This window comes from Anas platyrhynchos, chromosome 9 (assembly GCF_047663525.1).
Source record: "Anas platyrhynchos isolate ZD024472 breed Pekin duck chromosome 9, IASCAAS_PekinDuck_T2T, whole genome shotgun sequence".
Taxonomy (NCBI): domain Eukaryota; kingdom Metazoa; phylum Chordata; class Aves; order Anseriformes; family Anatidae; genus Anas; species Anas platyrhynchos.
In genome coordinates, this window is record NC_092595.1 from 21,821,012 (window position 1) to 21,839,039 (window position 18,028).

General features: G+C 43.4%; 1 protein-coding gene across 3 annotated transcripts in view; it reads right to left on the reverse strand.

Annotated features, from left to right (window-relative positions):
- The window catches only part of CUL3 (cullin 3), a 53,376-nt gene extending 36,813 nt beyond the window's left edge, over positions 1–16,563 (reverse strand). The window contains exons 1-2 of one of the 3 annotated variants that reach the window (XM_027464079.3): positions 16,160–16,563; positions 1,044–1,241 (exon numbers count right to left, since the gene is read on the reverse strand). In XM_027464079.3, coding sequence (XP_027319880.1) covers positions 1,044–1,241; positions 16,160–16,225 — 264 coding nt within the window. In that variant the 5' untranslated portion in view covers positions 16,226–16,563. Of the gene's footprint in view, positions 1–1,043; positions 1,242–9,539; positions 9,782–9,968; positions 10,077–16,159 lie in introns of those variants that run through there. The other 2 variants (XM_072042252.1, XM_072042253.1) reach the window with 2 other exon arrangements.
- Between the last annotated feature and the right edge of the window lie 1,465 nt (positions 16,564–18,028).

The window sequence follows — 18,028 nt, forward strand, 5'->3', positions numbered from 1 at the left end:
GCAGCATCTCCAGGTAACAGACACAACAAGCTTCCCGAGCATTACACGTTATTTAGGCATAGACCTCCCATCCACCCTCTGCGCTCCTGCCACAAGTAAACATCCAGGATGCACCACGGCATATGACTTTCCTAATTGAAAGCTGTAATAAGAGGACAAAAATCTGACACTCTATCTGAACCCACAGACAGTACACGGGATCAAAGTGGCCGTGCATTTCTTTCCAAAGATAGGAGAGCTGAACGTTACCACAAGAAGTACAGCATCTTCTCGAGATTTCAGATCCTATTACCTCTAAATATTATCTGGACTCATAAAAAGTGAGCTTCAATGTGGTTTCAATAACATTCTTAACCATCAGCCCTAAATTCTACCCACCGAAGCTAGAGAGGTTTTCCGTGGTTTAACGCAAGATGTGAAGAGCCCTTTTCTGAGATGATACATCTTCAGAAATAGAAATTTCTGCGTGGCGTTTTGACTGAATTACATGGCTTTGAAAAGGTTGAAATAACAGAATGCAGATTGCTCAGGGCTTTTGCTGCTGCTGAGCTGTGTGTTTGCATATTGCCTACTGCCTCTCGAAATTGTGTAATCCTAGCACAACTCTCTCATTAACTTGTGAATTAGTTCATTTGCCCGTAACAAACAGGTTGTTGCACAGGTATTTATTCTGCTTCACAGATGAAAAACAAACCAAACTGAGTTCTGAGAAAGTCACAAAATGCCTTCAAAACGCTTTTTTAGAAAAAGACAACAACAAACTGGCATGGCTGCATGTCGGCAGTGATGCTTTAGCTCGAGTTGTTTCCTGTTTTACACTTTAAAAAACTTCCTATGGCGCACCCTCCATCTGTAACTTGTAACAAAAACTATCTGGAACATGAAGTAAATTAAGCAGCAGGAAGTTAGCTCTAAACCACCATTTCTTTAGGGTATCCATTGAATAGTTTCAACTAAATGTTACACAATAACATTATATTTGACTCGCTTAGGCAACTGAACAGAATGCTTCCATATAAGGGACATTAATAAAACTGACATACCTTGTTTATGAGATGCTCGGTGACCACTTCCCTCAGTCCAGTGTAGAGTTTTTCTCCATGTTTATGCAACACCATTGTATAGGCATTCCTATATAGCTCCTCGAAGCTGAGACCACTATTATTCTTACGCTGGATCTCTTGGATGGCGTTTTTTAGGAGATCCCAAATGCTGTTTACATACTTCTCATCCATAGTCATCTGTAACAATAGAACAAGACATTGTTTAGAATCAAGATAAAGCTACCTTCAGAAGTTAGAGCTGTAGAAGCAGCAACTGCTTCTGCCACATTTTGTTGATTCCAACATATTTTTTTTTTTATCAAAACAATACAGGTGAAACTGGTAGGGAGTTAACAGCCATTAACTCCATTAGTAGGAAGTTCTCCAAAATTAACAGCTGTATTAAACAAGGTTCCACTGCACAAGGTTAAATATCTTGCTATAGGATATGCATAAGGCTCTAACCAGAACATGTATGACCCTGAGCTGTTATGCAGACTATCTGTACTTCAGTAAAGGCACTAAATAAAAACTGTACCAGTACAGAAAAATTCATTGACAGAAAGTGTTATAACAAAGTCTCAACAGAACACCAAAACAATTTTTGTCCAGTGCTATCTAGTGATTAGTGCAAAACAGTTTACAATTGTGTTTTACCAATCACAGTTATTTACCAAAACCAAGTGCTTCAAAATATGATGCTACATGGATGAAGCAGCATCTGGGATGGCACAGGCTCACAGAAACACAGCAACGAAGTTGCTGATGGCATTGCATAAAGTTTCATGACTCAAGCTCTATCACCCAACTGAAAGAAAATCCACTTGAATTAAACGAAATTTAAAATGTGATTTTTAAAGATACTTTTCATTCACTTTATAGGCAATCTAGCCTTCTACACCTCAAGAAAAAGGCTGAGGAAAAAATAAAAATATTTCTCCCCAAATTACTGTAGAGAAAGAAAGTACCCCTGATTCTAACAATACCATAAAAGCGCCCTTGAAAATAATTAAGTGAAAAATAATGCTGTGACAGCATAAAGGGAAACCATAACCCACCCTGGTATCTCTCCCTTCTCCCTCCCCTCCAACCCAACAACCACAAAGTGAGGAGAGGAAGGACACTGAAGGCTAGATTGCATTCGTAGTCAAACACAATGATGAACAGAACGAAGCGAAACAAGCACCATCTCCCATCGCCCTGGTCTTCAGGAATTTCAGTTAAAAACCAAAGGTTTTCATTCCAAAAATATCCCCACCATTCACCACTTTTTCACTCTCTTTATAACAGAGTCACCAACCTACTGACACGTACACATGCGAAATTTGACAGATATATCAACGTCTAAAAAACCAAAAGCAGATCACACACACACTGAGAAATTCCTAGCTCCCTATCTTCCAGAAGCAACAGCACAGAAATTGAACGTCCCATCCCCTCCACACACACACCTTGCTCATTCTGCTACCTGTGATATCGAAAGGTCAGTCATTTTCCTTTTAATTTGCATCTGCTGCATTGGTGCCTCTTCAGGGAAATGATTTTCTGAAGTCTTCCTAACAAGCCATTTCACAAGTACTGATAACGAAGTCAACTATTCAGGCAACAGTTACAGACAGTGATCCAAGTAAAAGCCTTTCAGCTTTTCTTTCACAAAAATGCTGTTCTGTTTTCAAACAAAGCAGACTCTCAAAGCAACACCTACCTATGCCACCTTCTCCCCTTGCTAATCAAAAATCTCTCAGCCAACGTGACTTTTTTTGTGTCTCTCTACTGCAATTCAATTGCTTACCACATTTAAATATACGATCTATGTAAGTCAGGCAAATCTCCAGCTGCTGGTTTGGGAAGGTATTATATAGCAGTGCTGGTTGGTGGTCAGTTGGGAAACATTTCTGGATGTTAGAGATCAGCATTAGATCTAATAATTCCGATCTGTTCCAGAAAAGAAAAAAATGGGATAGTTCTTCTACTTTTAATTCAAGTGCTATCAAAAATGAAGGAACAGTTGCAATATTTGCTCCAAATTCGCTGGTTAAGCACAACACAGAACTTTCTGCCACTTAAACCACATACCAGTCTGCTTGGGAAGCACAGGAAAGATTCATAAAAGGTAATTTCAAGGAGTTTACTTCTCCATGTGATAAATATACAGGTATATTTTAAATGATAGCATACACTTATCACCATCTAAGATCAAACAAAGTACTCTGCTGCTCAGTGCACCTTTCTATTCTGCTATTATTTAGACTACTATCTGTGATGTTCTGGGGAAAACAGGTTTGCTGAAGCTCTAAGTTCTTGGTTAGAAGAGCCCTGATCTTCCAAAAAAAAAAAAAAAAAAGAAAAAAAAAAGAAAAAAAGCTTCACCAGCCTGTTTGCATCAGTGCTGTCCAGCAAATCAAAGACACTGAACACTTTAAATAACTCTGCCTTATCAGACAGGCAGCCGGTACGGCAGAGTTTTTGGAAAAAAAAAAAAAAAAAAGTTATTTCCTCCCCACTGGTGAAAGTGTTTTAACTTTGAACTGCCACTGGATCATCTTCAAAGTTGTGTAAGAACTGCAGTGACTACATCTACTCTTGGATTACGAGCTTGAGGTTCACCTTTTTTCATACTCCATCCTTAAGTTAGACTTGTACACAGATTTAAAAAAAAGCAAAAAAACAACAAGCAATAAATAAAATTAGTTCATGATGCCACTAGACCACGTTTTCACCTCTCAGAATTTTGTACCAAAACATCTCTAAAAAACTATTAGAGAATTATAATCCCAATCACCCTGTAGAGATCACCCAGTACAGATTTACACAACTCTCCAGATCCCAACTAACAGCAAAGCCTTTGTGTGATCCTCTTCCACAAACCTGAACGCAGTATCAGAACCCAAATGTTCCTGCAAGCTCACTCCCAGATTTCTTCTGACAGCCATATATTAGAAAAGTGAACTGCATGGCTGCAATCCTGTTGTCACACTCGTGCCTTCTATTCTAGCAGATTTTAGCAAAAGCTGGATTTCTGTTTCTGCTGGTGCTTTTCGGAAAAAAGGCAAGTTCAAAAAAAAAAGCATTAAAAGCAAAATCCCAGTAATTTCAATAGTGCTTACACCCAGTTTCACAAAGAGATAGTTAGAAGCCAACGTCCAAGGAGAGGAAATGTATTAATGTAGTCCCATTTATCTGAACATTACCTTTCTTGGGGAATGGGCAAGAGATCAAGTCCATCATTGGCAGGAGAGATGTCTGTTTGTAACAAGCCACTAGTTGGAAAACTTCCACAAACTGCGGCTCTAACGCTAGTGATTCAAAGACACAGCCTGAACACAACCATCTGAACTCAGAGCAAAGCACAAGAACATCTTGAGGAAATCAGACTGCGCTTTCATGTATACTGATATTGTAGTCATTTCACAGAGAAAAAAAAAAAAAAAAAGTCTGCAAAGGACTCAAAAGGTCCTTTATTTCACAGGACTGCCACAATGCAGAATCAGATGTGTGTGCTGCCTGTAACAATAGTTTGTCTATCCTATCAAAACCTCCAAGCCTGAATCAGCAATCACTGATTCCACGAAGCTCTCACAAATACCTCATGCCAAACAGGCCACTGTTAAATTCTCAGAAGTTTTAGAAGTCTGTAAAAAGACCTGCATCAGATTTTTCCTTTTTAAAAGTTGCAAACATCGCTACTCAGTTTTTCTACTGCAGTTTCCAGCAGAGCGTTTGCCACAATTGTACACGCTACCAAGTGAACCGGATCCATTCAGAAAGGAAGAAGCGTTGCTTTGCAGTGATCAAATTTTCAGAAACTCAACCAACACCTGCCTCAATCCTTCCTGTGACATCCTTTAGGTCTAACACCCCAGAGCAAGCACAGATTGAAATTACAGAATGTGAGTGGAGTGTTTACGCGGCCTACCTTGAAGGAAGTGAGTGGATACTGGCAATTAAAGCTAGTTAGCAGCTCTGTTAGTAAACATTTGCACCTGGTAATTGCAGCCTGTTTGACTCCCTTACTTGCCAGCTGTCAGCAGACAAAATGAGCAGGGCTGACTGCTGCCATCACAGGGGCCTTGACCCACAGTCCATGAGGTGAGGGACACTGAAAATGATGTTGTCACTTCAAGATGGCACTAAGTAGTCTGTCACAGAAGCGTTTAGCATCCTCTGCCTGACACCTTCATTCTGGATGAAGCTCGGCTGAGGTTAACCAGAAAGCGGCAAGAGCAGCACATTCCCTGCCTCCAAACTTAATCACTACTTCAATTTTTGTAAGCTCTTCTAATATTAATTAAAAAGGCAAGAATTTATGATGACAGGGATATGCTGCCTGGAGTTTGCTCCAAGAATCCCCTGAACATGGCATATTAGCTCCTTATCTTCTTCAGCTGCAGAACAGATAAGAAGGTACTCCTGTTCATGACAGATGGATGAGAATATTCATCCTCCTTTGGATTTTGAAACCTTTATCTCTGCGTAGCGACCAGCATACCTGGAAGAGGACACACTGGCTACACTTCATGGCCAGAAAACATCAGTATGTCAAGAATTCAACAACTCCATTCCCCACACTCTGAAATAGAAACATCTGACCTCAGATGAACAATGTCACCAGGCACAAAAGTCCTTAATAATGTGATATCTGGACAGGTCGAGACACGCAGAAAAAACACAAATGGAAGCTAAGAGAAGTGATAGAAAGAAGTAGGGAGCATCCTGACCTACTGGACCCTAATCGGGGTCGTGAGCCCACTTTGGCCATTTGCTCAAAGAGTCACAGGGCAGTCATCACAGTGAGCCACCGAAAGAGGCCCAAATAATTAGCCTTCTGCTCCTGAGTGACCTATAACAGCAGTTGGGGATGATAATCCAACAGCATCCACGTCTCCCAAGAGTGTCAGGAAACGCCTACTGCGCTATTACACTCCTTCAGAGGGCATTTGTTTGTGGGCTGGTGGGAGGGAAGCTGTACTTGGAGTTTGCTTATGGCCAGTTCCCATTTCCAGCACTCAGTATCGATACCATGTTTAATATCCGAGTCCTATTCTTCACTCACCCCTTGGCATTCCAACCTTGCACTTGTTATGGAGGGTGACCTTTACACCAGGCTTCTCCAGATTCATCCCACAAGGAGGACTTGTGGACTGCACCACAATCCGCTCCTGGCTCAGGAGATGAGTGAAGTAACCCCGTAACAACTGAGGAAAATCCGCCCTCGCCTTACACCCAGCCACACCAAAGGGCTCCAGCCTGTGGGAACTAGGCAGGACTCCATGAAAACACAGAGGCAGTGCAAATGTAGGAATTGCAATATCCACCTGTCCTTCCCAGCTCTACTGGACTTTGCTCAGAAGTATGCATAATGCACAACTGAGACAAAAAAAATACAATCCTCTGTCAATTAGAAGACCCAAGAGCTGCAGTACAGTAGGCAAAGCCCCCGTCCTCCTCCCGTTCACTGAAATGAGTTCTGCAGCAATGAAAAGCCGCTCTGCCAGCACAGAGCGGAAGAGATAAGTAGATTAAAAAGCGATTGTTTCTCAAAAGATGGAGCTGCACCTCCTGCCCGGCGATTGATAGGGTTGGGCTACCTCCAAGGCATTGTCTGCGAGCACTGCTGGGCTCATCACCACACAAGTGCTGTTTTGGGGTGGGGGCTTGAAAAGGAAGGGGCTGGGTTTGGTTGCTTGGTTTCGATAGATTCTACAGCAAATTGTAAGTCTTCAAGAACTTCCTTTTCTAATTAGGCCAAAGTCCCAAGAAAAAAAAAAAAAAAAAAGGATTTGCTTTTCCCCTCAAAAAGTAATATTTGACTGTATTATCAGCAGGCCTGACACAGGAGCTTCACCACACAGCAGCCATCTGACAGTCTCTGTGAGAAGTTGAAAACAAGTCATGAACAAACAGGCAGTGTCATACTACAGCAACGCTTTCAACAGGGTTAGGAAACCCAACATATTTAAAGACAGATCAGAGACTGGTTTTTCTTCCATGTTTTAGGAACAGATTCAGAAAAATGAGACTAAACCTGACCTGCCAACATACCTCAATTATTACTAGTATTTTTTATATATATTAACAACTTCTTTCAGTTTCTCCAAATGCCCCTCCAACTTTAATCTCGCAGACCTATGGAATGGTGTCCTGGAGGAAAGGGGAAGAATGAGAAAACTCCTCCCAGGCACCTGTTTCATGTGAACTGTGCCTATGGACTATGTAAATCTGAGCAGCCACCAGTTACTGAATAAACACAAGGCAAAACGTAACCTGAAACCTTTTGATTCGCTGCTTTAAAAAAATGCAAAAACAATCAAGATAATCTGGAGAAGCAGACAGCTCTAAATATAAACTGAAACAAATTCAGCACTGCTTCTGTGAGCACTGACACCTTTCCATTTACAGACCTTTGCACACTTTCCCTGCACTAACCCCCACAGAATTTGTGCCTACTAACACGTGACTATGAGAGCGTATCATGTACAGAAAGGCTAAGGGCAACCTGCCCCCAAACTGCTTCCCAGCGTATACCACAAGTGTGAAAGACTAAATATTTGGGCAGCTCTCGAAAGATTGCTCAAGATTAAAGCATTACCTTTAGATTGCTATAAATAGCAGAAGCATCTGTTTCATTCAGAACAAGTCTCATGTTGTGTATTCACTCATTTCTGACACCACCAAGACTGATTCACTGACCCTTTCATTTTTTCCGTTAGAGACACAGACTCTTGTGCAGCAAGTCTTACCATGGGTAAGGATCATCTAGCTTTTTTCTCCCCTGCAGGTCCATCAGGGTAGCCCAAACTACACTATACTCTCTTGAAACCAACTTAAGATTTCAATTTGCAGCTTATGATGCTCAGATTAAGAAACACACCTTCAAAGAGTCACTCATTAACACAGATAAAGGCAGAATGTTACTCATCTGTATGGGTCAACAACAAAAACAGACAGCTGACCAGCCTCACTTGGCTAGCAAATGAAATTAATCAGTAAAGTTAGTAAATACTGTATCTATGATAGCTTACATAAAGCTTCATCTTGCCTTTTACACACTCATTTGTCTTACTATTTGTTTTCTACGTGACCCAATTACCTTGAAATGCACATCTACTTTAGTCAGCACGGTCTGAAGGATCTTATCCTCCAGCAAGGATGGATGCACGAGGGGCAGGGATCAATTCCTCTTCAATATTTCAAAGATACTACTACTAATTATACCAGGGACTTTATCCTAAAATTAAATGCTTTAGCAAAGAGGAGAGCAGCATGTTATTTAATTCAGGTGCAAACTTCTGCCCACCTGCCACTGAAATATGAAACTGCATTTTTTAAATGTATTAAAAAATAATAAGTAACTGTTTTTGTTCAGGCATCTAGAAAAACTGAATTGATAAGAAACTAAAAATAGCAAGTTCCAGTTCAAAAGATAGTTGTCATTGCTATAGAATGGAAGTGCTTATACAGCCAAAAGAGGAACATTGCCCATATTATTAAACATAGTCCTTTTAAAAACATTGTGACATTTCCATGCTGCTCATTACTATGATGTCTGAAAATGGAGAATTATGAAATACCTATAACGAAACTACTTATTTCCTAAGAACACTTGAACCTAAACAACAGTGAGGAAGAACTGCCTATACTTCTGAAACTTCTCTTGCTAATTTGGGAAGTATTAGCCAAAGCCTAGATCTGAGTTTACACTACAAAAAGTCTGATCTTTCATGTTTAACTTTGCAAGGTAACAAAAGAATTTTCAGGCAGGAAATAACTTTTTGGTTTATTTCAGTAATCTTATTTCCGACTCTGATTTCATACTGATTGTACAAAAAATATAGCAGGTCAGGGCTGCTTATCACCCCTCCTCACACCCCCCCCCCCCCAGTCTATTCTGAATGAAACAAAGTAATAAATACAAACATTTGACACCAAAGCTGTTTTCATGTCTCCTGCCCAAAAGGATACAGAAATAGGTATCAGTATTCTGAAGACTACTGAGAAGTTCAGAGTCCTCTTGACTCACTTTAGAAGCAATAATCCTAAGACAAGTTTCCTTAAAGTTATGGAAAAATTATGAATGGTTTGTGTAACAGAAGAAAACACGTTGCTGAAAGAAATACAATGGGTTTAAGGTTTCCAACCTATGTCAAGTCGGTGTTAAGATATTTGGACCTATTTAGGACAGCAGAAATGGAACGAAGAGCTGGATTCCAGGGAGCAAACCCTCCACCTCTGTGCGCAGAATGCCAGATATTTAGAGGGTACCTGGCAGACAAAGCCAGCTCTGCACAGCAAGAGCTCAGCTCCGTCCATAGCTGTCACACAGGCTCCTGAAGAAGGTGAAATGACAGTGAAACAGAAGCACAAGGCTTTGCAAACTTACTGGGCCTTTTGCCGTTTACGAGCAAGGCCCAGAAGTGAATGAAATCATTTAGTCATTGAAGTCATTTAACATTTCACTCCCCAATGAACTCGCAATAAGAGCAGCCCAGGACATACTTTTGAAACCCTGAGGTCTCCGTGAGCGTGAGCTGACCGCCACGCAGCGAGGCCGGCTGCAAATCTCCACAGAGCAGCTTACTTGCTGACGGCCCTCACGCTGCAGGCGAGGGCAGCTGCCTTATTCCTCTTCCACCGCAACGACCTCCAACGTACCGCCAACCTTAGAGCTGGAAGGAAACTGCCCGTAACCCAACAACAACAAGTGCTGGAGCTCCAAAACATGGGCAGGGTTTAGGTCCCTGACTCCCTCCGTCTCCTTGTCGGGCCCAGGCGCAGCTGTGCCGGGCGCTGCCTTCCAACCGCCCTAACGGCCCGGGGCTGCCCGCCCTCACACCCGCCCCACTCCTGGTTACACCAACAGCGGGTATAACGTTACAAATATAACGCCTGTACAGCACGGCAGAGATGCCGTGTGCCCAACTCCACCTGAAGGTGCCAGGAGCAGACCAGGCCCACAGCTGTGGGAGCGCTGGGCCTCCCGCTCCTCAGGGCGCCATTTCCCATGGCTTCCTGCACCATAAACGGCCTCGCTCCGAGCCCACCCAGCTCCAGGCAGGAGCGGGCCTCTTGTTTTTTTTCTCCCCCCTCAACTCACCTACAAGTAGTTCAGTATTTTACAATTGTTCAAAAATCAGCAGAGGAAAGCTGTGAAACACGCTGCGACGTATAGAGATTGCAGCCGCCTTCCCTAAAGCCATTTCTAAGCAGGAAACAAAATAATCTACTTGGGGAAGAAGGGAGGGGTGGACTTAAGGGTTTGGGGACCTTGCTGACAACTTCTATTCCCAATGATTACTGCATTAATAATCTGAAACTTTTATATGAGACAAAATAACATTTTATGGTAGACAGAGGACAACAATGGAATATTTTTATTTCAGTTTACTTGAGGGAGGGAAAGGAAGAAGATACATTTAACAAATCACTTATAAATACACACATAATCGTGTCTATAAATACACACGAAAACTTGTGGGATTTGTTCAGGTTTGGATTTTTCTTCTTTTGGGGCACTATTTAGCGTATACACCACAACTGAAATCAGCAGTGCCTAGAAGAGCAAAACTAACACTGAAAGAAGTGGAACAGAAAAACAAATCCAGAATTACACATGGAAATATACCCACGTATACAGCAATGGGAAAAAAACAGGTCCACTCAGACAGTGCCAATACTTTAAAAATAAAGGTAGTGTAAAAATAGGACAAGCCTTAATTTCAGTATAGATTCTTCATAAACAAAATACAAGAATTAAACACACACAGCCCACACTCATACTACATGTATATAAGGAACGGATATTATGGTTTTTCTGAGATAAGCTACAGTGCAACTTTATACCATATTTGTAATTTAAAAATATAAATGAAGACAAATCACAACTTATTAGTATCAAACCAAAAATTGGCATTTCCACAGACAGACTTGCTTTATTTGTTTATTGTTATCTCTGTGCATTTTGCATACAATTAGGCCTTATTTAATGTACAACAAGATGGTTTCAGCCCTTTAGACACTAATTTTCCGCATAACTGATGGAAGAATCCAGTCAACCCCATAGCAAACACCATCCAAACGTAAATATTTATTACAATTTTGTCCTCCTTGCTGTACTCAAGTATTAAATGCAGGCTTTTTTCCTTGCCTGAAGTCTGTATGTTAACAGTGTCTGTATCGGTGGTTACTTCTGCTGATACTCCAGACTTTGCACTTCTACAAAAGAATTATTAGTGATTTAATAGAGTCTGCTTGCTTTAACTGAATTTCAGAAAAATAAAATAATCATGTAACAAAAAATATGTTCGGGCATGCTACAGTTTTATATTCTAATGCTTTCCTATTCCTTGTTTCCTCACAAAAAGTGATTTAGAATGAGAAACAAAAGCTCCCTGCTTCTCAAGAGTTGGGTTTCTGCGTACACAGCTACTAGAAACCCAAGACAACATCCAGCCATCGGAAACACACGACCAAGTGGAGTGTCACAGAATTACTGTGTTTTGTGAATGAACTCATCTGAATTACCTGAAGGAAATCTGTCCCAATCTATCTCAAAATGCTTTCACCACATACAGAGAGATTCAGACACCACACAGATCAGTCACAGTGATGAAGATGTAAAAGCTCCTGCACTAGGACTACCTGTCCTACAGATCAAAGCCAAAAGACTTGAGAACACACATTTGAAACTCTGAGAAATGGTGTGCTGTTAGGCCATGCACGCACTGGTGTGGAACAGACAAAAAAAGATGCATTTTCAAAAATTAAAACAATAATAATTTTCTGCAGAAAAAAATCCGAATGAATCAGCCAGTGTAAAATCTTAACAAAATGCCAGTGCATCCTGGTTTACACTTTGCTTGATTTTTTCATGTCAATGTCAAATGCAGGCAAGATGCAAGAACAGCAGTAGTCCTTCCAGTGTCCATTCAGGGACACTTCTTCAAACCTCAGACCATGTGGACTGACTGCTCAGAACTTAAGACCTAACAAGGAAAGTTCAGAAGCTACCAAGAGAAAAACAAGAAAACTTGAGACTGAACCCCAAATATCTACAGAACTAAGAATTTCTACCGAGATTAGGTTAGACCACAACTAAAAAAGAATACTTACAGTGTGTTAGATAAAGTAAAACCAAGAACCCACAACAACTCAAAGGCTACCTTGGAATTAGTGTTAGCATCTCCTCAAAATACTACAAGTAACGCATAGCATTTAATTCCAAAAAATAAATCTGTGGAAACTAGAAGGCTTTCATAAGGTTAAACATCCAATAAACAGCAAATATTCTATAACTGTAGTTTAGAGCAAAACAATACCTGTTTCGTTTGAATAAGAAACAGTGTTTTAATTTTCTGGTCTGCTTTATTTCTAAGTTTTAAACCTACTAAAATTTTGGTTGCAAACATTAACTTATTACTGCTGTATGCGCTATATGGGTTAAGAGCCAAGATGCTGTTGCAAATACTTATTCGAGAACATAAAGCAAGCGAGATTCACGAAGCCAGACAGAGAAAAACATCAAGTTAACTGGGAAGTCCGCTGTGAATTGCAGCCCTCAGTGGATTTACATTATTTTAATCAGAGCTGAAAAAGCCTGCAGTAAACCATCCTCCAATTCTGTCCCTATCCTGTCCTCCATGTCTGCCCATTCACACTCAGCAATACAGCAGATATGTTCTGAAGGCAAAGCCAAAGCAGAAATACAAATATTGCTTGCATAATCTGAACGTATAGAGATTTAGCTGCAGCTCAACATGTTTTTTCTAGGCTCTATCTGCTATAAGATGCTCAAGCAAGATAAAAAATTCACATCAACTTCTTGAATTGATAGACCTACACGTTGCAGGTTGGCAGCATAAATTTAACAGACCTCGTATCGACTTGCCTCATAAGTTCTCCAAGATTCAAAACAAACCACAGAAGTCAGCACTCCCTGAGGGGGGGCCGGGGACCTTTTGCCTATACAAAGCCTTGAACAAGCAGCTGTTAGATCTGAAGGGAAAGGAGCAGCGCCCATGAAGATGTGAGCCTTAGTACTTCTTATGTAAGAGTTGAAGCCACTGACTTCTTCCTCAAAAGGAGTTTTGAAAAGTCTGAAGCAACATCAATTGATAAACTGGGTTGAAAGTGGCCTTTTTGCATAAGACTGGATGAAACGAGAATTTTCTTGGGCACAAGTATTTCAAATAAAATGAATCAGTGAAGCTTATATATACACACTTGAAAGACTCATTCTATCTCAAATGCATGCGTAGGATCTGTCTAAATGCTTTCCAGAATTCATAATGTAACCATATAATAGTGATTCACCAGAATAGATAGTTCTGAGAACTGGCAAAATACTATGCTGCAGCCTTGCTCTAGAGAGTGAAAATAGCTCTGCAGGAAATGAAAATGATTAAAAGTACTGAGGAAAAAAACACATTATGAAGATCAAACCCAATAACCTACATCAGCTCGCGCTGATTTTCAGAAAAATCTATCCCACCAGTTTCATGGTGACCACGAACACATCGATTTACAAGAGTTAAAAAGAAAATAAAGTTCATTCATTCTAGCTCAACGTTACTGTAATAAAATTTGAAAACTAATTCCCAAATACCTCCCAAACACTGTTTATTCTTGTAAGAATAAACAAGTATGTGCCCTTTAAAAAAAAATAAATAGTAAAACTCTTCCATCAAAACCCATTTAAGGCTATTATTTTCACTAACTAACAACAAAACTTGCAGGAAACCTCATTTATCATACACTCTAGATCACAGTTGTAGACATCTCTCCAAGAGCTTCAAGTGCACAACTGTCACTCTTTGGTACCACTTTTCACAGGTCAAGTCAGTCATGTCAAAATTAGATTTGCTGCAAGATTGTTTTGAGAGCTCGAAGTATTCCTTTAGCCAGCGCTAGCGGGTGACGACCTGAGACCTAGAAGTACTTTAAGCTAGGGAGGGCATGGAAGACAACCCCTAACATGTCTCCACAACGGGGGGCCACGAATACATGTTTTGTATCAAGTCTGTATTTTTTGCACATACACACACTCCCTTTTAGCAAAAAAACTACCGCACTCCAAATAATACAAAAAATCTTGCGAACTATATTAACTTAGATCGCTGACAAGTCCGTGCCATTTCACAAACTCTGCCACGTAAGAGGGATGGAACGTGTGCGGATGGAGTTGCCGTAATATTGCTGGGCTCCAGGAACCTGACCCGTCCGATCTGGCTACTTGTACTTTAATACAATTGCCAGTAGCTACCTCCGAGCGAGAATCCAGCTAGAACAGGTAGACCTACTGTGGGGAGATGATCAATACGAAGTAAATTGAACAGTTTGAAGCAACCCACAAAGTCACCTCTGAAAGCACTCGATTCAGAAGCGAGCAGAAGCACCAAATTTGAGACAAAAGAGCGAAGATCAGTAACTGAAGTACAGATAGTACACATTCTAAATATAGATCCTATCCTGCACACAGATGTAACCTCATTGACACGAATAATCCCACTGCAGTCGCTGGCACTCTTTGCAGGACCAAGGATACACAAACACTTGGGTCGCTGCAAGATCTCTGTTCCGATTTTTACATGAGCTGTAGGCTTCTGCAATTCGGAAAGATAAAGCCCTCCAGCTCTCAGCCAAGTGCATGCTTCTTCTCCATAAACGCTTCATCAACAGGATTGTCAGCAGAATGCCTTAGAAGAAGTCTCTTGAAGGAAACACCTGAAAAACTGCTGTCAACAGATGTCATCCAGCATTTGAGATCTGCAGGCCTCGATGCCTATACATACTTATTGAATTACTTTAGGGAGAAGATAATTTGGGGGAGGGTTTTTGTTTCAGTTCTAGGACTTTAACCTAGACTTGTTTTAAACAGCTGAAAAAAAGGAAAAACAATGCTAGCAAGAACAGTTTTGGAAGAAAAAAATGATGACAGAGCTTGAATTTCTGTAAGAGCAGAGCTCTGTACGAACATTCTTCACCACCAACCTGATCTCACGTGCTCATTTACACAAATGGTGACAAAAATAAAACATAAACTCAAGTTTATCCCATTGCTAAGTTGCCTTTTATTGGCTGAACCATTGCTACATATTCACAATTGAGATAAATGAATCTGTTTATCAAATTAGAAGAATGCTATTTTGGGGGGTTATAGTTTGATATAAAACATACACATTGTTTTTGTTATTTTTTTCTATGCAGTTTTCCTACTACTTGTCAGTAGTGCTCCTGGCCACGCTGAAGTAATTCTTTATTTCCATGACATAAAATTTCCTAAAAAAATATTGACATCTCATCCTTTACCCTTTCAACCTTTCATCAGCTAAAATTCACGTTTCATAGTTTGCTTTTTTATTTCGACTTTTCCCACTACGCACGACTGTCAACGATTAAAAGCAGAGGGAAGAGTAAGAGGAAAGGAGTAAATCAGCCTGCTGCAGCTGAACGAGCTGTTGAAAACGTAGCGAATTCCCTAATTTCATCAGCGAGGTCTCTGATGAAGCAAATTTATTGATATATTCCTTGCCAGCGAGCTAGGCCAAACAGGTAGGTCCAGTTTCCTCACACAGTCGCTGTGTACCACTGCCTACTGGGATCAGACACAACATCAAAAAGTTACGCTAAACCTTACAAGCCAGTGACTCAACTAAGTATCTCCCTTGTACCATACGCACCTATGCACACACACACACGGCTTCCTGGCGGCCCCCGAGCCCGGATCGCCAATTCCTCTCTCTCCCCCACGCCATTAACACGGCGGGGCTGTTATTCCGCTGCGAGCTTGCACCCAGGCAGCTGTCAGCGCACGGCGAGCTCGATGCCCGCAGCAATTAACAACCCCAACAGCCCCAATACAGGGGCCGGCTCTGCGGGACAGGCGCTGCCCGCACCCGGCCGCCCCCAGCCCCCTCCCGGGGCACGGCAGCGGCTCCCCGGGCCGCCCGGGCCCCCCCGTGCCGCGGCGGCAGCCCGAGGCCCTTCCCCGCGAACAAAGGAGGCGGCCCCGGGCCCGGCCCCCGGCCCCGCACCCCCCCGGGCCTGGGGTGGCGGCGGGGAGCGGGGCCCCGCTGTGTGTGTGGGGGGGGGCCTGTCCGCGGCCTGTGCGCGGTACTCACGGGGAAGGCCCGGATCCGCATCTTGGTGTCCTTCCTGCTGCCCGTCCCCTTGCTCAGGTTCGACATCTTCGGGGCCGGAGGGGCGCCGGGAGGCTGGGCCGAGAGGGGTGCGGGGGGCCGGGAGGCCGCTGGCGGCGCCCTGCGGGGCTGCGGCGAGGCCGGGAGGGGCCGGGCCGGGCCGGGCCGTGCCGGGGGGCGGCGAGGCGGCGCTGCGGGCCCCGCGCTGTGCTGGCGGCGCTCCCCTCAGCCTCCGCCGCCGCGATGGCGGCCGAGCATCGCGCAGTGCGCAGGGCCGGGAGCCCCCCTCCTTCCTCCTCCTCCTCCTCCTTCCCTCCTCCTCCTGCTGCCGCTGCCGCCCCTCGCTCCCTCCCCTCCCGTCCCGTCCCCCCGCTCCGCCCGGCAGCAGCGAGGCGCGGATCCGGATCCGGCCGCGGGGGCGGTGGCGGCGGCGGGGCGGGGGGGGGGAGCCTCGCAGGTCTCGCGAGAGCGGAGGAAGCCTCGCGAGAGCGCCGCCCAGCTGTCACCGCCGCGGCCGAGGGGGCGGGGCGGGGGCGGGGGCTGGGTCCCGGCCCCTCAGCGCCCCCCCCCCGCGTGTGGTGTTCCCGCTGTGGGGCTGCCAGCGCCGCGTCCCCTGGGGAGCTTTGGGGTTGACTCGTGTCGAGAGAGCCCCCAGAATGGGAGTGGGATGGAAATTGGTGCCGAAACGCAGTGACTCGTCCCGTGGCCGCCTCAGCGCTCCCTGTCTGTGCTACCACAGGCAGCCGCCCGCCGTCCCGCCCGGCCGCTCCTCACACACATTTTTATCTCCAGCCCGAGGCGCTGACTCATCCTTACTCGCCGCTCCGCTGGGCACAGCGGGCTGAAAAAAACCAAATTACTCGCACCCCTCGGTTCTCATGGCGAGGAGCTTTATCTGACCCCATCAGCTCACCCGCACAGCGCCCTAGCACGCGTGTTGCTCACGCTAACTTCATTATTAAAAACATTACTAAATTGCGGTCTGAGACCCCTTTTTGGGCGGATTTGTGACCCAGCGGGGTATCTCCTGTGTAGAAATTCACCCGCAGCTCCTCTCTTCATGTCTGAGGTCTGTTCTGGGACTGCCCAAGGTGGAGACAACTACCATTTTTTTAGTGCAAAACTTCTACTTCCGTACATAATGCACAAAAGGCAGTTTTGATGAAAATTAAGGCTTTGAGCTTACACAAAGAACTAATTTAGAGGTTCACTGGGTGCTTATAATGTTAATTCTAGGTGGGTCAGAGACAGAAATGAGACAGATGGGTGGGGAAGGGACGGATTAGCATAGGAAGAGGTAGCCACCCGCCTGTAACCAGGTCATCTCAGCTATCTGGCATACAGATCTTCCATATCTGCTGTTATTCCTGCGCTGAAGTAACGGTGCATGTGGCGGAGGATGGTCTCCCTTCTTGAAAGTTTCAGATCTGGGCATCGCTACAGCCCTCTACTCGTTTTCTGCTAATCACAACCACAGGCAGCTACGAGGTATGAAGGCCCCCCAGACAACTTGCAGTGTATGGAGAAAAAGTCGGCGTTATCCAAAGCAGTCATTTACCATTTTAATTTATTTATTTTCCCCTCAACACTCAGCTTTTAGATATCGGCGATATCACCAAATACAGTAAAGGAAGTTCCTCAGGTGCCTGCTAATCCATACAGAATGTATTCACCCGAATGAGAAGGATGACCTTCCTCATTGACATGTTTATCTTGAAGGTGGCAACAAATCTTTAATTATTTAAACACTGCTTGTATAATCTGATTTAGTACTTACCTGAGTCATGCGAAGTGCAGCAGAAATTTTAGAAGAAAGTGACGAGTACATTACATGAGAACCAATCTTAATTT